The 23,427-nt window shown below is 49.1% G+C and overlaps 1 protein-coding gene across 1 annotated transcript in view; it reads right to left on the minus strand.

Annotated features, from left to right (window-relative positions):
* Positions 1–264: 264 nt before the first annotated feature.
* The window catches only part of LOC137311238 (antigen peptide transporter 1-like), a gene marked incomplete at its 3' end in the record, with an annotated part of 130,072 nt that continues 106,909 nt past the window's right edge, over positions 265–23,427 (minus strand). Inside the window, exons 10-11 of the mRNA XM_067978556.1 lie at positions 3,503–3,662; positions 265–458 (exon numbers count right to left, since the gene is read on the minus strand). Coding sequence (XP_067834657.1) covers positions 265–458; positions 3,503–3,662 — 354 coding nt within the window. The remainder of the gene's footprint in view (positions 459–3,502; positions 3,663–23,427) is intronic.

Raw genomic sequence — 23,427 nt, forward strand, 5'->3', positions numbered from 1 at the left:
GAGGGACAGCGACAGGGGATCGGGAGAGAGGGGATCGGGAGAGAGGGGATCGGGAGAGAGGGGATCGGGAGAGAGGTATCACTGATTTTACTATTTACCCGTACACTCCCTGTCCCCAATATCAGGAGTGATGATGATTCCAGTACTCACCATGCGTTTACTCTCCTTGTCCCCAATATCAGGAGTGATGGTGACTCCAGTACTCACCATGTATTCACTCTCCCTGTCCCCAATATCAGGAGTGATGGTGACTCCAGTACTCACCATGTGTTCACTCTCCCCGTCCCCAATATCAGGAGTGATGGTGACTCCAGTACTCACCATGTGTTCACTCTCTGTGTCCAGGCAGCTGGTGGCATCGTCCAGGATCAATACACGGGGGTCTCGGATCACAGCACGAGCGATAGCCACTCGCTGCTTCTGCCCCCCGGAGAGCTGACCACCCTTCTCACCGGCATCTGGGGGGGATCAAAGAGGGTGCAGGTCAGAGGGGGCAAGTCAAGGGCAGGGGGGGGCGCGGGGGGTTAGGTCAGGAATAAATGGGTCTTTTTCGGGGTGACGGGCAGTGACTGGTGGGGTACGGCAGGGATCAGTGCTCGGGCCCCAGCTATTCACAATATATATCAGTGATTTGGACGAGGGAACCAAATGTAATATTTCCAAGTTTGCGGACGACACAAAACTAGGTGGGACTGTGAGTTGTGAGGAAGATGCAAAGAGGCTTCAAGGTGATTTAGACAAGTTGAGTGAGTGGGCAAATACATGGCAGATGCAGTATAATGCGGATAAATGTGAAGTTATCCACTTCGGAAGGAAAAACAGAAAGGCAGAGTATTATTTAAATGGTGATAGATTGGGGAATGTTGATGTACAAAGGGACCTGGGTGTCCTTGTACACTAGTCACTGAAAGCAAACAGGCAGGTGCAGCAAGCAGTTAGGAAGGCAAATGGTATGTTGGCCTTCATTGCAAGAGGATTTGAGTACAGGAGCAGGGATGTCTTACTGCAGTTCTACAGGGCCTTGGTGAGACCACGCCTGGAGTATTGTGTGCAGTTTTGATCTCCTTACCTAAGAAAGGATATACTTGCCATAGAGGGAGTGCAGCGAAGGTTCACCAGACTGATTCCTGGGATGGCAGGACTGTCGTATGAGGAGAGATTGGGTCGACTCGGCCTGTATTCACTCGAGTTCAGAAGAATGAGAGGGGATCTCATTGAAACATATAAAATTCTGACAGGACTCGACAGACTGGATGCAGGGAGGATGTTTCCCCTGGCTGGGGGGTGCAGAACGAGGGGTCACAGTCTCAGGATACGGGATAGGACATTTAGAACTGAGATGAGGAGAAATTTCTTCACTCAGAGGGTGGTGAACCTGTGGAATTCTCTACCACAGAAGGCTGTGGAGGCCAAGTCACTGAATATATTTAAGAAGGAGCTGGATAGATTTCTAGACACAAAATGCATCAAGGGGTACGGGGAGGGAGCGGGAATATGATATTGAGATAGAGGATCAGCCATGATCATATTGAAGGGCAGAACAGGTTTGAAGGGCCGAATGGCCTACTCCCACTCCTATTTTCTATGTTTCTATGTTTCAGGGGAGCAGGGGGTCAGAGAGCACGGATCGGGGGGGTGGGTCAGGGGGTCGGACAGGGCGGGTAAGGGGGGTGGGGGTCAGAGAGGGTGGGTCGGTGGGGGTCAGGACGGGGTGGGGGGGGGGGCGGGTCGGGGGGGGGGGTTGAGAGTGAACACTGGCCTCCAACAGGACTCGAAGTTTTAAAACTGTTCACTGAGCAACCAGGACTGCGAGGGTCCGGGAATAGGTCAAGACCACTCCCCCTCACTCCCTGTTCAATGTGACCTCTCCCCCTCACTCCCTGTTCAATGTGACCTCTCCCCCTCACTCCCTGTTCAATGTGACCTCTCCCCCTCACTCCCTGTTCAATGTGACCTCTCCCCCTCACTCCCTGTTCAATGTGACCTCTCCCCCTCACTCCCTGTTCAATGTGACCTCTCCCCCTCACTCCTCCTCATCTGTGCTGTATCCCCCCTCTCCCCTCACCTGTTCCATATCCCCCTCTCTCTCCTCACCTGTTCCATATCCCCCCTCTCTCCTCACCTGTTCCATATCCCCCCTCTCTCCTCATCTGTTCCATATCCCCCTCTCTCTCCCCTCACCTGTTCCATATCCCCCTCTCTCTCCCCTCACCTGTTCCATATCCCCCTCTCTCCCCTCACCTGTTCCATATCCCCCTCTCTCTCCTCACCTGTTCCATATCCCCCCTCTCTCCTCACCTGTTCCATATCCCCCTCTCTCTCCTCACCTGTTCCATATACCCCCTCTCTCCTCACCTGTTCCATATCCCCCTCTCTCTCCCCTCACCTGTTCCATATCCCCCTCTCTCCCCTCACCTGTTCCATATCCCCCTCTCTCTCCTCACCTGTTCCATATCCCCCTCTCTCCCCTCACCTGTTCCATATCCCCCTCTCTCTCCTCACCTGTTCCATATCCCCCCTCTCTCCTCACCTGTTCCATATCCCCCTCTCTCTCCTCACCTGTTCCATATCCCCCCTCTCTCCTCACCTGTTCCATATCCCCCCCTCTCCCATCACCTTTTCCATATCCCCCTCTCTCTCCCCTCACCTGTTCCGTATCCCCCTCTCTCTCCCCTCACCTGTTCCGTATCCCCCTCTCTCCCCTCACCTGTGCTGTATCCCCCTCTCTCCCCTCACCTGTGCTGTATCCCCCCCTCTCCCCTCACCTGTTCCATATCCCCCTCTCTCTCCTCACCTGTGCTGTATCCCCCTCTCTCCCCTCACCTGTTCCATATCCCCCTCTCTCTCCCCTCACCTGTTCCATATCCCTCTCTCTCTCCTCACCTGTTCCATATCCCCCTCTCTCTCCCCTCACCTGTTCCATATCCCCCTCTCTCTCCCCTCACCTGTGCTGTATCCCTCTCTCTCCCCTCACCTGTTCCATATCCCCCTCTCTCTCCCCTCACCTGTTCCATATCCCTCTCTCTCTCCTCACCTGTTCCATATCCCCCTCTCTCTCCCCTCACCTGTTCCATATCCCCCTCTCTCTCCTCACCTGTGCTGTATCCCTCTCTCTCTCCTCACCTGTGCTGTATCCCCCTCTCTCTCCTCACCTGTGCTGTATCCCCCTCTCTCTCCTCACCTGTGCTGTATCCCCCTCTCTCTCCTCACCTGTGCTGTATCCCCCTCTCTCTCCTCACCTGTGCTGTATCCCCCTCTCTCTCCTCACCTGTTCCATATCCCTCTCTCTCTCCTCACCTGTGCTGTATCCCCCTCTCTCTCCTCACCTGTGCTGTATCCCCCTCTCTCTCCTCACCTGTTCCATATCCCTCTCTCTCTCCTCACCTGTGCTGTATCCCTCTCTCTCCCCTCACCTGTTCCATATCCCCCTCTCTCCCCTCACCTGTTCCATATCCCCCTCTCTCTCCCCTCACCTGTTCCATATCCCCCTCTCTCTCCTCACCTGTGCTGTATCCGTCTTTCAGTTCAGAGATAAAGCAGTGCGCGTTGGCCTGTTTTGCTGCTTTGATGACGGAGTCTTTTGGTGTCCCATCGAGGCCGTAGGAGATGTTCTGCTGCACTGAGCGAGCAAAGAGAACCGGCTCCTGACTCACAAGTGCCACCTGATGAAGAATGACAGGAGAGTGGCCCAGTGATGGGCAGCGGGCATCAGTTAAAGCACAAAATATAATCGGGACTGAGATCTGAGCAGGGGAGAAAGACTCTCAGCACCACAGTCACAGCGATGGTCGGGTAATCTGTGGAACCAGACATAAAGAACATGCAAATACACAGTGGGATTCCATCAGCTATCGATTAATTGGACTTTCAGAGGCTTTGGACAAGGTTCCACATGAAAGGGATCCTGGGCTTTATAAATAGAGGCATTGAGTACAAAAGCAAGGAGGTTATGATGAACTTTTATAAAACACTGATTCGTGAACAACTAGAGTATTGTGTCCAATTCTGGGTACCGCACTTTAGGAAGGATGTGAAGGCCTCAGAGAGGGTGCAGAGGTTCCAGGGATGAGAGACTTCAGTTATGTGGAGAGACTGGAGCAGAGATGATTGAGAGGAGATTCGATAGAATCATAGAAAGGTTACAGCACGGAAGGAGGCCATTCAGCCCATCGAGTCCACGCCGGCTCTATTCAAGAGCAATCCAGCCAGTCCCACTCCCCCGCCCTATCCCTGTAGCCCTGAAAATTTTTTCCTTTCAAGTACTTATCCAGTTCCCTTTTGAAGGCCATGATTGAATCTGCCTCCACCACCCCCTCGTGCAGTGCATTCCAGATCATAACCACTCGCTGTATAAAAAAGTTTTTCCTCATGTCACCTTTGGTTCTTTTGCCAATCACCTTAAATCTGTGACCTCTAGTTCTTGATCCTTCCGCCAATGGGAACAGTTTCTCTCTATCTACTCTGTCTAGACCCTTCATGATCTAATCTCCTCTCAACCTTCTCTGTTCTAAGGAGAACAATCCCAGCTTCTCCAGTCTATCCATGTAACTAAAGTCTCTCATCCCTGGAACCATTCTAGTAAATCTCCTCTGCACCCTCTCTAAGGCCTTCACATCCTTCCTATAGTGTGGTGCCCAGAATTGGACACAATACTCCAGCTGAGGCCGAACCAGTGTTTTATAAAGGTTCACCATGACTCCCTCGCTTTTGTACTCTATGCCTCTATTTATAAAGCCCGTATGCTTTTTTAACCACTTTCTCAACCTGCCCTGTCACCTTCAACAATTTGTGCACATATACCCCGAGATCTCTCTGTTCCTGCACCCCCTTTCAGAATTGTACCCTCTAGTTTATATTGCCTCTCCTCATTCTTCCTGCCAAAATGTATCACTTCTCATTTTTCTGCGTTAAATTTCATCTGCCACGTGTCCGCCCATTCCACCAGCCTGTCTATGTCCTCTTGAAGTCTATCACTATCCTCCTCACTGTTCACTACATTTCCAAGTTTTGTGTCATCTGCAAATTTTGAAATTGTGCCCTGTACACCCAAGTCCAAATCATTAATATATATCAAGAAAAGCAGTGGTCCCAGCACCGACCCCTGGGGAACACCACTGTACACCTCCCTCCAGTCTGAAAAACAACCGTTCACCACTACTCTCTGTTTCCTGTCTCTTAGCCAATTCTGTATCCATGCTGCCACTGCCCCTTTTATTCCATGGGCTTCAATTTTGCTGACAAGCCTATTATGTGGCACTTTATCAAACACCTTTTGAAAGTCCATATACACCACATCAACCGCATTGCCCTCATTGACCCTCTCTGTTACCTCATCAAAAAACTCTATCAATTAGTTAAACACGATTTGCCTTTAACAAATCCGTGCTGACTTTCCCTAATCAATCCACACTCGTCCAATTGACTGTTAATTCTGTCCCGGATTATCGTTTCTAAAAGTTTCCCCACCACCGAGGTTAAACTGACTGGCCTGTAGTTGCCGGGTTTATCCTTGCACCCTTTTTTGAACAAGGGTGTAACATTTGCAATTCTCCAGTCCTCTGGCACCGCCCCCCCCAGTGTAACGAATCTTACAACACCAGGTTATAGTCCAACAGTTTTATTTTCAAATAAAACTGTTGGACTATAACCTGGTGTTGTAAGATTACTTACATTTGTCCACCCCAGTCCTTCACCGGCATCTCCACATCATGACCACCCCCAGTGATAGATAAATCATTAAGGGTCTAGAGAGTAGACAGAGAGAAACTGTTCCCATTGGCAGAAGGGTCACGAACCAGAGGACACAGATTTAAGGTGATTGGCAAAAGAACCAAAGGCGACATGAGGAAAATTTTTTTTACACAGCGAGTGGTTATGATCTGGAATGCACTGCCCGAGGGGGTGGTGGAGGCAGATTCAATCATGGCCTTCAAAAGGGAACTGGATAAGTACTTGGAAGGAAAAAATTTGCAGGGCAACGGGGAATGGGCGGGGGAGTGGGACTGGCTGGATGGCTCTTGCATAGAGCTAGCACGGACTCGATGGGCCGAATGATGGGCCTTCCGTGCTGTAACCTTTCTAAGATTCTAAAGGCTTCTGCTCATGTGAAGGCCATGCACAGGCTTTGGGACTGGATGCAGAGGCAGTTAAAGGACCAAACACAGAGAATCCTCGTAAGAGGAGCTGTGTACAGTTTTGGTCTCCTTATCTAGGGAAGGATATACTTGCCGTAGAGGTTCACTAGATTAATTCCTGGGATGAGAGGGTTGTCCTATGAAGAGAGGTTGAGTAGAATGGGCCTATACTCTCTGGAGTTTAGAAGAATGAGAGGTGATCTCATTGAAACATATAACAGGGGACTTGACAGGGTAGATGCTGAGAGATTGTTTCCCCTGGCTGGAGAGTCTAGAACTAGGGGGCATAGTCTCAGGATAAGGGGTCGGCCATTTAGGACTGAGATGAGGAGGAATTTCTTCACTCAGAGGGTTGTGAATATTTGGAATTCTCTCACCCAGAGGGCTGTGGATGCTGAGTCGTTGAATATATTCAAGGCTGAGATCGATAGATTTTTGGACTCTAGAGGAATCGAGGGATATGGGGATCGGGCGGGAAAGTGGAGTTGAGGTCGAAGATCAGCCATGATCTGATTGAATGGCGGAGCAGGCTCGAGGGGCTGAATGGCCGACTCCTGCTCCTATTTCTTATGTTCTTATGTTCTAGGATAAGGATGCAAGCTTCAGGGTAGACGGTCAGAATGCCAATCGTGGCACTGTGGATCAGGAGGCAGTCCAAGGAGGTGAGGGGGCAGAGGAGCAGAATAGAAAGGCTGTAGTCATAGGGGTTCTATCATCAGGGGGACAGATAGACTCCTCTGCAGTCGCGACCGAGAGTCCAGGAGGGTGTGTTGTTTACCTGGTGCAAGGGTAAAGGACATCTCAGAGCAACTGGAGAGGAACTTAGAAAGGGAGGGGGAGGATCCAGTTGTTGTGGTCCATGTTGGGACCAATGACATAAGGAAGAACAAGGAGGAGGTCCTGCTAAGGGAATATCAGAAGCTCGGAACTAAATTAAAAAGCAGGATCTCACGGGTGGTAATCTCAGCAATACTGCCTGAGCCACGTGCTAACAGGCCCAGGGATAAACAGATCAGGAAGGTGAATGCATGGCGGGACCGCGGGGGCAGGGAAGGAGGCGGGCTGCGGGGGCAGGGCCGCGGGGGCGGGGAAGGAGGCGGGGCCGCGGGGGCGGGGAGGGAGGCGGGGCCGCGGGGGGCGGGGAAGGAGGCGGGACCGCTGGGGCGGGGAAGGAGGCGGGGGCGGGGAAGGAGGCGGACCGCGGGGGCGGGGAAGGAGGCGGGACCGCTGGGGCGGGGAAGGAGGCGGGGCGGGGAAGGAGGCGGACTGCGGGGGCGGGGAAGGAGGCGGACCGCGGGGGCGGGGAAGGAGGCGGGACCGCTGGGGCGGGGAAGGAAGCGGACCGCGGGGGCGGGGAAGGAAGCGGGACCGCGGGGGCGGGGAAGGAAGCGGACAGCGGGGGCGGGGAAGGAGGCGGGACCGCGGGGGCGGGGAAGGAAGCGGACCGCGGGGGCGGGGAAGGAGGCGGGACCGCGCAGGCGGGGAAGGAGGCGGGACCGCTGGGGCGGGGAAGGAGGCGGGACCGCGGGGGCGGGGAAGGAGGCGGGACCGCGGGCCGGGGAAGGAGGCGGGACCGCTGGGGCGGGGAAGGAGGCGGGTCCGCGGGGGCGGGGAAGGAGGCGGGACCGCGGGCCGGGGAAGGAGGCGGGACCGCTGGGGCGGGGAAGGAGGCGGGACCGCGGGGGCGGGGAAGGAGGCGGGACCGCGGGGGCGGGGAAGGAGGCGGGACCGCGCGGGCGGGGAAGGAGGCGGGACCGCGCGGGCGGGGAAGGAGGCGGGACCGCGCGGGCGGGGAAGGAGGCGGGACCGCTGGGGCGGGGAAGGAGGCGGGACCGCGGGGACGGGGAAGGAGGCGGGACCGCGGGGGCGGGGAAGGAGGCGGGACCGCGGGCCGGGGAAGGAGGCGGGACCGCTGGGGCGGGGAAGGAGGCGGGACCGCGGGGGCGGGGAAGGAGGCGGGACCGCGCGGGCGGGGAAGGAGGCGGGACCGCGCGGGCGGGGGAAGGAGGCGGGACCGCGCGGGCGGGGAAGGAGGCGGGACCGCGCGGGCGGGGAAGGAGGCGGGACCGCGCGGGCGGGGAAGGAGGCGGGACCGCTGGGGCGGGGAAGGAGGCGGGACCGCTGGGGCGGGGAAGGAGGCGGGACCGCTGGGGCGGGGAAGGAGGCGGGACCGCGGGGGCGGGGAAGGAGGCGGGACCGCTGGGGCGGGGAAGGAGGCGGGACCGCGGGGGCGGGGAAGGAGGCGGGACCGCGGGGGCGGGGAAGGAGGCGGGACCGCTGGGGCGGGGAAGGAGGCGGGACCGCGGGGGCGGGGAAGGAGGCGGGACCGCGCGGGCGGGGAAGGAGGCGGGACCGCGGGGGCGGGGAAGGAGGCGGACCGCGGGGGCGGGGAAGGAGGCGGGACCGCTGGGGCGGGGAAGGAGGCGGGACCGCGCGGGCGGGGAAGGAGGCGGGACCGCGCGGGGCGGGGAAGGAGGCGGGACCGCGGGGGCGGGGAAGGAGGCGGGACCGCGGGGGCGGTGAAGGAGGCGGGACCGCTGGGGCGGGGAAGGAGGCGGGACCGCGGGGGCGGGGAAGGAGGCGGGACCGCGGGGGCGGGGAAGGAGGCGGGACCGCGGGGGCGGGGAAGGAGGCGGGACCGCGGGGGCGGGGAAGGAGGCGGGACCGCGGGGGCGGGGAAGGAGGCGGGACCGCGGGGGCGGGGAAGGAGGCGGGACCGCGGGGGCGGGGAAGGAGGCGGGACCGCGGGGGCGGGGAAGGAGGCGGGACCGCGGGGGCGGGGAAGGAGGCGGGACCGCGGGGGCGGGGAAGGAGGCGGGACCGCGGGGGCGGGGAAGGAGGCGGGACCGCGGGGGCGGGGAAGGAGGCGGGACCGCGGGGGCGGGGAAGGAGGCGGGACTGCGGGGGCGGGCTCCACCTGAACCGGAATGGAAACAGAGTCTGAGCAGAATGGAAAATCGGGCTGTGGATGGGACTTTAAACTAGTGAGACAGGGAGAGGGATCTGGTGAACATGACATAAGTCTGAAGATAAAAGGAATAGGAGATGAGAGTAAAGGTCAGACCAAGTCAAGGAATAAAGGAAAAACGGTCAGGGAACAAATACAGTTATGGACTAAAGAGAACAAAATGACTGTTAAAAAATAAAGTGAGGGGAACAATTATTAAAAACAAATTAAATGACCTGTCCAGCAATGTGCACAGCATCTGACACAAGACAGGGGAACTGAAGGCAATAATTCATAGTGAGGAGCCAGATATAGTCGGGGTACCTGAAACACGGCCTTATAAAGAACAGGACGGGCAGTTAAATACTGCAGGATATAATGTATTTCGAAAGGATAGGGGAGGGGGGAAGCGGAGGGGGGAGGCGGAGGGGGGAGGCGGAGGGGGAGGCGAGGGGGAGAGGAGAGGGGGAGAGGGGAGGGGGAGAGGGGAGGGGGAGAGGGGAGGGGGAGGGGGGAGGGGGAGGGGGGAGGGGGGAGGTGGAGTATCCGTATTAATTAGAGACAACACAATGGCAATAAAAAGGGACATGAGTAACATTAAGATAGAAACAGAATCCAAATGGATTGAGACAAAGGATAAGAAGGGATCGATCACGTTAACAGGGATATTGTTCAGACCAACTAATAGTGGAAGGGAAGTGGAGGATGAAATATGGAGACAAATCTATGAAATGAGCAAAAAAAAACATCGAATAATAATCATGGGAGATTTCAACTACTCCCAAATAAACTGGTAAGAGGTAGGGAAAGGGGAAAAGGGAATCGTGTTTTTACAGGGTGTGTTCAGGACTCCTTTCTTACCCAGTACGTGAGAAGCCCAACAAGAGAGGAATCACTGCTGGATCCAGTAATGGGAAATGAATAAAGCAGATAAGAGAAGTAAGTGTAGGGGAACATCTAGGCAATAGCGATCATAACATAATGAGGTTTAAAATAATGATTGAGAAAAACATAAGTGAGACAAAGACCAAAGTAATAGATTGGGAAAATATGTCAGGATGAGAATGGAAGCAGGGAAGGTAAACTGGAAGAGCAGTGGGAAATATTTAAAACGGCAATCAGGAGAAATATATTCCTCTAAAAAACACAAACAAACTGTCCAATAATGAAACACCATGGATGAATAAAGAGATAAGGGTAAAATTGAAACTTGAGAAAAAGGCGCAGTCTAAGAACACAGACAATAAAGGAGAGGATGAGAAAAGGGAAAAGGAAAAGGTTTGGAAAGAAATCAAAAAAATAATTCGGAAATCAAAGAGGAAAAATAAAATTAAATTCTCAAGGAATATTAAAAGAAATAATAAAATATTCTACAGACACATAAATAACCAAAGAAAAATCAGGATCGGGACAGGGCCACTGAGGGATCCACACGATAAACTCACAGGTAATGACAGTGAAATGGCAGAAATATTAAATAATGACTTTGCCTCAGTATTTCCCAGGGAGACTAACACGGTGGGCAGGACATTAGAAGAAGAGATCAAAAAATATATAAAGACATTTAAGATCGAAAGGGGGAGATAATTGATAAACTGATCAAACTTAGAGAGGGTAAAACCCCTGGTCCGGATGGATTGCATCCGCGAATATTAAAAGAAGTTAGGGAAGAGATAGCAGAGGCACGATTACATATATAGAAACATTCATTAGAAAAGGGAATAGTGCCAGAGGACTGGCGGACAGTTAATGTGATTCCTATATTTAAAAAGGGAGATAGAACAAGTCCAGGGAACTCTAGACCAATTAGCTTAACGTCGGTGGTGGGAAAGATAATGGAATCTTTACTCAAAGATGTAATTGAAAAACATCTAGAAACTGAAAATATAATAAAGAACAGTCAGGATGGATTTCAAAAGGGAAAGTCATGCTTGACCAAACTTATTGAATTCTTTGAAGAAATAACAGGAAGAGTAGACAAGGGTAGTGTAGTAGATGTAATATATTTGGATTTTCAAAAGGCCTTTGATAATGTACCACATTGTCGATTCATGAGTAAGGTCAGAGCATGTGGAGTCAGGGGACAGGTAACAGAATGGATAACAAGCTGACTACAAAACAGAAAACAGAGGGTGGGGGTTAAGGGTCGTTACTCAGACTGGCAGAAGGTGGGAAGTGGTGTTCCCCAGGGATCGGTGCTGGGACCACTGTTGTTCACCATTTACATCAACGATTTGGACTCGGGAATCAGAAATACAATTTCAAAATTTGCGGACGACACCAAATTGTGGGGTATGGTTAATACAAAGTAAGAATGTGTTAAAATGCAAGAAGACATCAATAAACTTGCAGAATGGGTGTGTAATTGGCAAATTAATTTCAATATAGATAAGTGTGAGGTGGTGCATTTTGGTAGGAAGAATAAGGAGGCCCCATACTGATTGGATAATAAGAGTCTAAATGGGGTAAAGGAGCAGAGGGATCTGGGGGGACAGATACACAAATCACTAAAAGTAGCGACACAGGTTAACAAGGCCATAAAAAAGCAAATCAATCACTGGGGTTCATTTCTAGAGGGAGAGAATTGAAAAGCAGAGAAGTTGAGTTAAACGTGTATACCTTGGTTAGACCACACTTGGAGTAATGTGAACAGTTCTGGTCTCCATATTATAAAAAGGATATAGAGGCACTGGAGAAGGTGCAAAAACTAGAGGTCATCACTATAAAATAGTCACTAATAAATCCAATAGGGAATTCAGGAGAAACTTCTTTACCCAGAGAGTGGTGAGAATGTGGAACTCACAACCACAAGGAGTGGTTGAGGTGAATAGTGCAGATGGATTTAAGGGGAAGCTCGATAAACACATGAGGGAGAAAGGAATAGAAGGATATGGTGATAGGGTGAGATAAAGCAGGGAGGGAGAGGGCTTGTGTGGAGCATGGATGCCGTCATAGACCAGTTGGGCCGAATGGCCTGTTTCTGTGCTGTAGACCCGATGCAATGTGATGTAAGTCTCGGGGGAGGATTGAAAGGAGAGCAGTACGTCTCAGGGTTCAGTGAGACTGTGGAATGCATGACTCCAGGTACAGGTCCTGTCACATACTGTGGGACCTGTGAGTGTCAGAGAGCATGCAGAGCCCAGCAACGAGACTGGTAAGGTGTGAGGGAGCCAATATTACTGACTCTGTAGTGTACAGCTGGCGTATACAGCCTAGGGAGGGGAATGGTTAAAGGAGCAGAGGGTACTTTCAAGGCAAGTACTGAAGGAAACACATAAAATATGAAAAGGTTTGGAGAAGGTGTATCCTCAGTCAGACTTTAAGATTCGGCAGGGTAGTGGGGTCAGAATAAGAAATATAAACGGGGGAAAAATACACCGTCAGAAAACAATCAAAAAGCGACAAGAACCACGAAAATTTACTGAATTTGAAGATAAAATGTTGAGCCATTAAGGAATAAAGCTTCATCTCAGTAAAATAATTACATCAGTTATTATCCCTGTGTATATTACTGTCCCTGTGTACATTACTCCGTTACTGTCCCTGTGTACATTACACTCCGTTACTGTCCCTGTGTACATTACGCTGTTACTGTCCCTGTGTACATTACTCCGTTACTGTCCCTGTGTACATTACTCCGTTACTGTCCCTGTGTACATTACTCCGTTACTGTCCCTGTGTACATTACTCCGTTACTGTCCCTGTGTACATTACTCCGTTACTGTCCCTGTGTACATTACGCCGTTACTGTCCCTGTGTACATTACTCCGTTACTGTCCCTGTGTACATTACGCTGTTACTGTCCCTGTGTACATTACTCCGTTACTGTCCCTGTGTACATAACACTCCGTTACTGTCCCTGTGTACATTACGCCGTTACTGTCCCTGTGTACATTACTCCATTACTGTCCCTGTGTACATTACTCCGTTACTGTCCCTGTGTACATTACGCTGTTACTGTCCCTGTGTACATTACTCCGTTACTGTCCCTGTGTACAATACACTCCGTTACTGTCCCTGTGTACATTACGCCGTTACTGTCCCTGTGTACATTACTCCGTTACTGTCCCTGTGTACATTACTCCGTTACTGTCCCTGTGTACATTACACTCCGTTACTGTCCCTGTGTACATTACTCCATTACTGTCCCTGTGTACATTATGCCGTTACTGTCCCTGTGTACATTATGCCGTTACTGTCCCTGTGTACATTACGCTGTTACTGTCCCTGTGTACATTACTCCGTTACTGTCCCTGTGTACAATACACTCCGTTACTGTCCCTGTGTACATTACGCCGTTACTGTCCCTGTGTACATTACTCCGTTACTGTCCCTGTGTACATTACTCCGTTACTGTCCCTGTGTACATTACACTCTGTTACTGTCCCTGTGTACATTACTCCGTTACTGTCCCTGTGTACATTACTCCGTTACTGTCCCTGTGTACATTACTCCGTTACTGTCCCTGTGTACATTACGCTGTTACTGTCCCTGTGTACATTACTCCGTTACTGTCCCTGTGTACATTACTCCGTTACTGTCCCTGTGTACATTACTCCGTTACTGTCCCTGTGTACATTACTCCGTCACTGTCCCTGTGTACATTACTCCGTTACTGTCCCTGTGTACATTACGCTGTTACTGTCCCTGTGTACATTACTCCGTTACTGTCCCTGTGTACATTACTCCGTTACTGTCCCTGTGTACATTACGCCGTTACTGTCCCTGTGTACATTACTCCATTACTGTCCCTGTGTACATTACTCCGTTACTGTCCCTGTGTACATTACGCTGTTACTGTCCCTGTGTACATTACTCCGTTACTGTCCCTGTGTACATTACACTCCGTTACTGTCCCTGTGTACATTATGCCGTTACTGTCCCTGTGTACATTACGCCGTTACTGTCCCTGTGTACATTACGCCGTTACTGTCCCTGTGTACATTGCACTCCGTTACTGTCCCTGTGTACATTACTCCGTTACTGTCCCTGTGTACATTACACTCCGTTACTGTCCCTGTGTACATTACTCCGTTACTGTCCCTGTGTACATTACTCCGTTACTGTCCCTGTGTACATTACTCCGTTACTGTCCCTGTGTACATTACGCCGTTACTGTCCCTGTGTACATTACATTCCGTTACTGTCCCTGTGTACATTACTCCGTTACTGTCCCTGTGTACATTACACTCCGTTACTGTCCCTGTGTACATTACTCCGTTACTGTCCCTGTGTACATTACATTCCGTTACTGTCCGTGTACATTACGCCGTCACTGTCCCTGTGTACATTACACTCCGTTACTGTCCCTGTGTACATTACTCCGTTACTGTCCCTGTGTACATTACACTCCGTTACTGTCCCTGTGCAGATTACGCCGTTACTGTCCCTGTGTACATTACGCCGTTACTGTCCCTGTGCACATTACTCTGTTCTGTCCCTGTGTACATTACTCCGTTACTGTCCCTGTGTACATTACACTCCGTTACTGTCCCTGTGTACATTACGCCGTTACTGTCCCTGTGTACATTACTCCGTTACTGTCCCTGTGTACATTACACTCCGTTACTGTCCCTGTGTACATTACGCCGTTACTGTCCCTGTGTACATTACTCCGTTACTGTCCCTGTGTACAATACACTCCGTTACTGTCCCTGTGTACATTACGCCGTTACTGTCCCTGTGTACATTACTCCGTTACTGTCCCTGTGTACATTACACTCCGTAACTGTCCCTGTGTACATTACTCCATTACTGTCCCTGTGTACATTATGCCGTTACTGTCCCTGTGTACATTACTCTGTTACTGTCCCTGTGTACATTACGCTGTTACTGTCCCTGTGTACATTACTCCGTTACTGTCCCTGTGTACAATACACTCCGTTACTGTCCCTGTGTACATTACGCCGTTACTGTCCCTGTGTACATTACTCCGTTACTGTCCCTGTGTACATTACTCCGTTACTGTCCCTGTGTACATTACACTCTGTTACTGTACCTGTGTACATTACTCCGTTACTGTCCCTGTGTACAATACACTCCGTTACTGTCCCTGTGTACATTACGCCGTTACTGTCCCTGTGTACATTACTCCGTTACTGTCCCTGTGTACATTACACTCCGTAACTGTCCCTGTGTACATTACTCCATTACTGTCCCTGTGTACATTATGCCGTTACTGTCCCTGTGTACATTACTCTGTTACTGTCCCTGTGTACATTACGCTGTTACTGTCCCTGTGTACATTACTCCGTTACTGTCCCTGTGTACATTACTCCGTTACTGTCCCTGTATACATTACGCTGTTACTGTCCCTGTGTACATTACTCCGTTACTGTCCCTGTGTACATTACTCCGTTACTGTCCCTGTGTACATTACTCCGTTACTGTCCCTGTGTACATTACTCCGTCACTGTCCCTGTGTACATTACGCTGTTACTGTCCCTGTGTACATTACTCCGTTACTGTCCCTGTGTACATTACTCCGTTACTGTCCCTGTGTACATTACGCCGTTACTGTCCCTGTGTACATTACTCCGTTACTGTCCCTGTGTACATTACTCCGTTACTGTCCCTGTGTACATTACGCTGTTACTGTCCCTGTGTACATTACTCCGTTACTGTCCCTGTGTACATTACACTCCGTTACTGTCCCTGTGTACATTATGCCGTTACTGTCCCTGTGTACATTACGCCGTTACTGTCCCTGTGTACATTACGCCGTTACTGTCCCTGTGTACATTGCACTCCGTTACTGTCCCTGTGTACATTACTCCGTTACTGTCCCTGTGTACATTACACTCCGTTACTGTCCCTGTGTACATTACTCCGTTACTGTCCCTGTGTACATTACTCCGTTACTGTCCCTGTGTACATTACTCCGTTACTGTCCCTGTGTACATTACGCCGTTACTGTCCCTGTGTACATTACATTCCGTTACTGTCCCTGTGTACATTACTCCGTTACTGTCCCTGTGTACATTACGCCGTTACTGTCCCTGTGTACATTACATTCCGTTACTGTCCCTGTGTACATTACTCCGTTACTGTCCCTGTGTACATTACACTCCGTTACTGTCCCTGTGTACATTACTCCGTTACTGTCCCTGTGTACATTACTCCGTTACTGTCCCTGTGTACATTACACTCCGTTACTGTCCCTGTGTACATTACGCCGTTACTGTCCCTGTGTACATTACACTCCGTTACTGTCCCTGTGTACATTACTCCGTTACTGTCCCTGTGTACATTACACTCCGTTACTGTCCCTGTGTACATTACGCCGTTACTGTCCCTGTGTACATTAAGCCATTACTGTCCCTGTGTACATTACTCTGTTACTGTCCCTGTGTACATTACGCCGTTACTGTCCCTGTGTGCATTACTCTCTGATACTGTACCTGTGTACATTACGCCGTTACTGTCCCTGTGTACATTATTCTCTGATACTGTCCCTGTGTACATTACGCCGTTACTGTCCCTGTGTACATTACTCCGTTACTGTCCCTGTGTACATTACTCCGTTACTGTCCCTGTGTACATTACACTCTGTTACTGTCCCTGTGTACATTACTCCGTTACTGTCCCTGTGTACATTACTCCGTTACTGTCCCTGTGTACATTACGCTGTTACTGTCCCTGTGTACATTACTCCGTTACTGTCCCTGTGTACATTACACTCCGTTACTGTCCCTGTGTACATTACTCCGTTACTGTCCCTGTGTACATTACTCCGTTACTGTCCCTGTGTACATTACGCTGTTACTGTCCCTGTGTACATTACGCTGTTACTGTCCCTGTGTACATGACTCCGTTACTGTCCCTGTGTACATTACACTCCGTTACTGTCCCTGTGTACATTACGCCGTTACTGTCCCTGTGTACATTACGCCGTTACTGTCCCTGTGTACATTACTCTGTTACTGTCCCTGTGTACATTACACTCCATTACTGTCCCTGTGTACATTACTCCGTTACTGTCCCTGTGTACATTACACTCCGTTACTGTCCCTGTGTACATTACACTCCGTTACTGTCCCTGTGTACATTACGCCGTTACTGTCCCTGTGTACATTACTCCGTTACTGTCCCTGTGTACATTACGCTGTTACTGTCCCTGTGTACATTACTCCGTTACTGTCCCTGTGTACATGACGCCGTTACTGTCCCTGTGTACATTACACTCCGTTACTGTCCCTGTGTACATTACACTCCGTTACTGTCCCTGTGTACATTACGCCGTTACTGTCCCTGTGTACATTACTCCGTTACTGTCCCTGTGTACATTACACTCCGTTACTGTCCCTGTGTACATTATGCCGTTACTGTCCCTGTGTACATTACGCTGTTACTGTCCCTGTGTACATTACGCCGTTACTGTCCCTGTGTACATTACTCTGTTACTGTCCCTGTGTACATGACGCCGTTACTGTCCCTGTGTGCATTACTCTGTTACTGTCCCTGTGTACATTACTCCGTTACTGTCCCTGTGTACATTACTCTGTTACTGTCCCTGTGTACATGACGCCGTTACTGTCCCTGTGTGCATTACTCTGTTACTGTCCCTGTGTACATGACGCCGTTACTGTCCCTGTGTACATTACTCTGTTACTGTCCCTGTGTACATGACGCCGTTACTGTCCCTGTGTGCATTACTCTGTTACTGTCCCTGTGTACATTACGCCGTTACTGTCCCTGTGTGCATTACTCTCTGATACTGTCCCTGTGTACATTACTCTGTTACTGTCCCTGTGTGCATTACTCTCTGATACTGTCCCTGTGTACATTACTCTGATACTGTCCCTGTGTACATTATGCCGTTACTGTCCCTGTGTACATTACGAAGTTACTGTCCCTGTGTACATTACGCCGTTACTGTCCCTGTGTACATTATTCTCTGATACTGTCCCTGTGTACATTACTCTGTTACTGTCCCTGTGTACATTATGCCGTTACTGTCCCTGTGTACATTACGCCGTTACTGTCCCTGTGTACATTACGCCGTTACTGTCCCTGTGTACATTACGCCGTTACTGTCCCTGTGTACATTACGCCCTGTTACTGCCCGTGTGGATATTACGCTCTGTTACTGTCCCTGTGTACATTACGCTCTCTCCCTGTGTATATGACACTCTGCCCCTGTGGATATTACACTGTGTTATTACACTCTGTCCCTGTGGATTTCACACTGTGTTATTACACTCTGTCCCTGTGGATTTCACACTGTGTATATTACACTCTGTCCCTGTGGATTTCACACTGTGTTATTACACTCTGTCCCTGTGGATTTCACACTGTGTATATTACACTCTGTCCCTGTGGATTTCACACTGTGTTATTACACTCTGTCCCTGTGGATTTCACACTGTGTTATTACACTCTGTCCCTGTGGATTTCACACTGTGTTATTACACTCTGTCCCTGTGGATTTCACACTGTATGTATATTACACTCTGTCCCTGTGGATTTCACACTGTGTATATTACACTCTGTCCCTGTGGATTTCACACTGTGTTATTACACTCTGTCCCTGTGGATTTCACACTGTGTATATTACACTCTGTCCCTGTGGATTTCACACTGTGTGTATATTACACTCTGTCCCTGTGGATTTCACACTGTGTTATTACACTCTGTCCCTGTGGATTTCACACTGTGTATATTACACTCTGTCCCTGTGGATTTCACACTGTGTATATTACACTCTGTCCCTGTGGATTTCACACTGTGTTATTACACTCTGTCCCTGTGGATTTCACACTGTGTATATTACACTCTGTCCCTGTGGATTTCACACTGTGTTATTACACTCTGTCCCTGTGGATTTCACACTGTGTTATTACACTCTGTCCCTGTGGATTTCACACTGTGTTATTACACTCTGTCCCTGTGGATTTCACACTGTGTTATTACACTCTGTCCCTGTGGATTTCACACTGTGTATATTACACTCTGTCCCTGTGGATTTCACACTGTGTTATTACACTCTGTCCCTGTGGATTTCACACTGTGTTATTACACTCTGTCCCTGTGGATTTCACACTGTGTATATTACACTCTGTCCCTGTGGATTTCACACTGTGTATATTACACTCTGTCCCTGTGGATTTCACACTGTGTATATTACACTCTGTCCCTGTGGATTTCACACTGTGTATATTACACTCTGTCCCTGTGGATTTCACACTGTGTATATTACACTCTGTCCCTGTGGATTTCACACTGTGTATATTACACTCTGTCCCTGTGGATTTCACACTGTGTTATTACACTCTGTCCCTGTGGATTTCACACTGTGTATATTACACTCTGTCCCTGTGGATTTCACACTGTGTATATTACACTCTGTCCCCGTGGATTTCACACTGTGTATATTACTCTCTGTCCCTGTGGATTTCACACTGTGTTATTACACTCTGTCCCTGTGGATTTCACCCTGTGTTATTACACTCTGTCCCTGTGGATTTCACACTGTGTGTATATTACACTCTGTCCCTGTGGATTTCACACTGTGTTATTACACTCTGTCCCTGTGGATTTCACACTGTGTGTATATTACACTCTGTCCCTGTGGATTTCACACTGAGTTATTACACTCTGTCCCTGTGGATTTCACACTGTGTTATTACACTCTGTCCCTGTGGATTTCACACTGTGTATATTACACTCTGTCCCTGTGGATTTCACACTGTGTTATTACACTCTGTCCCTGTGGATTTCACACTGTGTTATTACACTCTGTCCCTGTGGATTTCACACTGTGTTATTACACTCTGTCCCTGTGGATTTCACACTGTGTATATTACACTCTGTCCCTGTGGATTTCACACTGTATGTATATTTCACTCTGTCCCTGTGGATTTCACACTGTGTTGTTACACTCTGTCCCTGTGGATTTCACACTGTGTTATTACACTCTGTCCCTGTGGATTTCACACTGTGTTATTACACTCTGTCCCTGTGGATTTCACACTGTGTATATTACACTCTGTCCCTGTGGATTTCACACTGTGTTATTACACTCTGTCCCTGTGTATTTCACACTGTGTTATTACACTCTGTCCCTGTGGATTTCACACTGTGTTATTACACTCTGTCCCTGTGGATTTCACACTGTGTATATTACACTCTGTCCCTGTGGATTTCACACTGTGTTATTACACTCTGTCCCTGTGGATTTCACACTGTGTTATTACACTCTGTCCCTGTGGATTTCACACTGTGTATATTACACTCTGTCCCTGTGGATTTCACACTGTGTATATTACACTCTGTCCCTGTGGATTTCACACTGTGTATATTACAATCTGTCCCTGTGGATTTCACACTGTATGTATATTACACTCTGTCCCTGTGGATTTCACACTGTGTATATTACACTCTGTCCCTGTGGATTTCACACTGTGTTATTACACTCTGTCCCTGTGGATTTCACACTGTGTTATTACACTCTGTCCCTGTGGATTTCACACTGTGTATATTACACTCTGTCCCTGTGGATTTCACACTGTGTATATTACACTCTGTCCCTGTGGATTTCACACTGTGTATATTGCACTCTGTCCCTGTGGATTTCACACTGTGTATATTACACTCTGTCCCTGTGGATTTCACACTGTGTTATTGCACTCTGTCCCTGTGGATTTCACACTGTGTATATTACACTCTGTCCCTGTGGATTTCACACTGTGTATATTACACTCTGTCCCTGTGGATTTCACACTGTGTATATTACACTCTGTCCCTGTGGATTTCACACTGTGCATATGACACTCTGTCCCTGTGGATTTCACACTGTGTTATTACACTCTGTCCCTGTGGATTTCACACTGTGTATATTACACTCTGTCCCTGTGGATTTCACACTGTGTATATGACACTCTGTCCCTGTGGATTTCACACTGTGTATATTACACTCTGTCCCTGTGGATTTCACACTGTGTTATTACACTCTGTCCCTGTGGATTTCACACTGTGTTATTACACTCTGTCCCTGTGGATTTCACACTGTGTATATTACACTCTGTCCCTGTGGATTTCACACTGTGTATATTACACTCTGTCCCTGTGGATTTCACACTGTGTATATTACAATCTGTCCCTGTGGATTTCACACTGTATGTATATTACACTCTGTCCCTGTGGATTTCACACTGTGTATATTACACTCTGACCCTGTGGATTTCACACTGTGTTATTACACTCTGTCCCTGTGGATTTCACACTGTGCATATGACACTCTGTCCCTGTGGATTTCACACTGTGTTATTACACTCTGTCCCTGTGGATTTCACACGGTGTATATTACACTCAGTCCCTGTGGATTTCACACTGTGTATATGACACTCTGTCCCTGTGGATTTCACACTGTGTATATTACACTCTGTCCCTGTGGATTTCACACTGTGTTATTACACTCTGTCCCTGTGGATTTCACACTGTGTTATTACACTCTGTCCCTGTGGATTTCACACTGTGTGTATATTACACTCTGTCCCTGTGGATTTCACACTGTGTGTATATTACACTCTGTCCCTGTGGATTTCACACTGTGTATATTACACTCTGTCCCTGTGGATTTCACACTGTGTTATTACACTCTGTCCCTGTGGATTTCACACTGTGTGTATATTACACTCTGTCCCTGTGGATTTCACACTGTGTATATTACACTCTGTCCCTGTGGATTTCACACTGTGTATATTACACTCTGTCCCTGTGGATTTCACACTGTGTTATTACACTCTGTCCCTGTGGATTTCACACTGTGTATATTACACTCTGTCCCTGTGGATTTCACACTGTATGTATATTTCACTCTGTCCCTGTGGATTTCACACTGTGTTGTTACACTCTGTCCCTGTGGATTTCACACTGTGTTATTACACTCTGTCCCTGTGGATTTCACACTGTGTTATTACACTCTGTCCCTGTGGATTTCACACTGTGTATATTACACTCTGTCCCTGTGGATTTCACACTGTGTTATTACACTCTGTCCCTGTGTATTTCACACTGTGTTATTACACTCTGTCCCTGTGGATTTCACACTGTGTTATTACACTCTGTCCCTGTGGATTTCACACTGTGTATATTACACTCTGTCCCTGTGGATTTCACACTGTGTTATTACACTCTGTCCCTGTGGATTTCACACTGTGTTATTACACTCTGTCCCTGTGGATTTCACACTGTGTATATTACACTCTGTCCCTGTGGATTTCACACTGTGTATATTACACTCTGTCCCTGTGGATTTCACACTGTGTATATTACAATCTGTCCCTGTGGATTTCACACTGTATGTATATTACACTCTGTCCCTGTGGATTTCACACTGTGTATATTACACTCTGTCCCTGTGGATTTCACACTGTGTTATTACACTCTGTCCCTGTGGATTTCACACTGTGTTATTACACTCTGTCCCTGTGGATTTCACACTGTGTATATTACACTCTGTCCCTGTGGATTTCACACTGTGTATATTACACTCTGTCCCTGTGGATTTCACACTGTGTATATTGCACTCTGTCCCTGTGGATTTCACACTGTGTATATTACACTCTGTCCCTGTGGATTTCACACTGTGTTATTGCACTCTGTCCCAGTGGATTTCACACTGTGTATATGACACTCTGTCCCTGTGGATTTCACACTGTGTATATTACACTCTGTCCCTGTGGATTTCACACTGTGTATATTACACTCTGTCCCTGTGGATTTCACACTGTGTATATTACACTCTGTCCCTGTGGATTTCACACTGTGTATATTACAATCTGTCCCTGTGGATTTCACACTGTATGTATATTACACTCTGTCCCTGTGGATTTCACACTGTGTATATTACACTCTGTCCCTGTGGATTTCACACTGTGTTATTACACTCTGTCCCTGTGGATTTCACACTGTGTTATTACACTCTGTCCCTGTGGATTTCACACTGTGTATATTACACTCTGTCCCTGTGGATTTCACACTGTGTATATTACACTCTGTCCCTGTGGATTTCACACTGTGTATATTGCACTCTGTCCCTGTGGATTTCACACTGTGTATATTACACTCTGTCCCTGTGGATTTCACACTGTGTTATTGCACTCTGTCCCTGTGGATTTCACACTGTGTATATTACACTCTGTCCCTGTGGATTTCACACTGTGTATATTACACTCTGTCCCTGTGGATTTCACACTGTGTATATTACACTCTGTCCCTGTGGATTTCACACTGTGCATATGACACTCTGTCCCTGTGGATTTCACACTGTGTTATTACACTCTGTCCCTGTGGATTTCACACTGTGTATATTACACTCTGTCCCTGTGGATTTCACACTGTGTA

The sequence above is a fragment of the Heptranchias perlo genome, unplaced genomic scaffold, assembly GCF_035084215.1.
Source record: "Heptranchias perlo isolate sHepPer1 unplaced genomic scaffold, sHepPer1.hap1 HAP1_SCAFFOLD_316, whole genome shotgun sequence".
In the NCBI taxonomy this organism is placed as follows: domain Eukaryota; kingdom Metazoa; phylum Chordata; class Chondrichthyes; order Hexanchiformes; family Hexanchidae; genus Heptranchias; species Heptranchias perlo.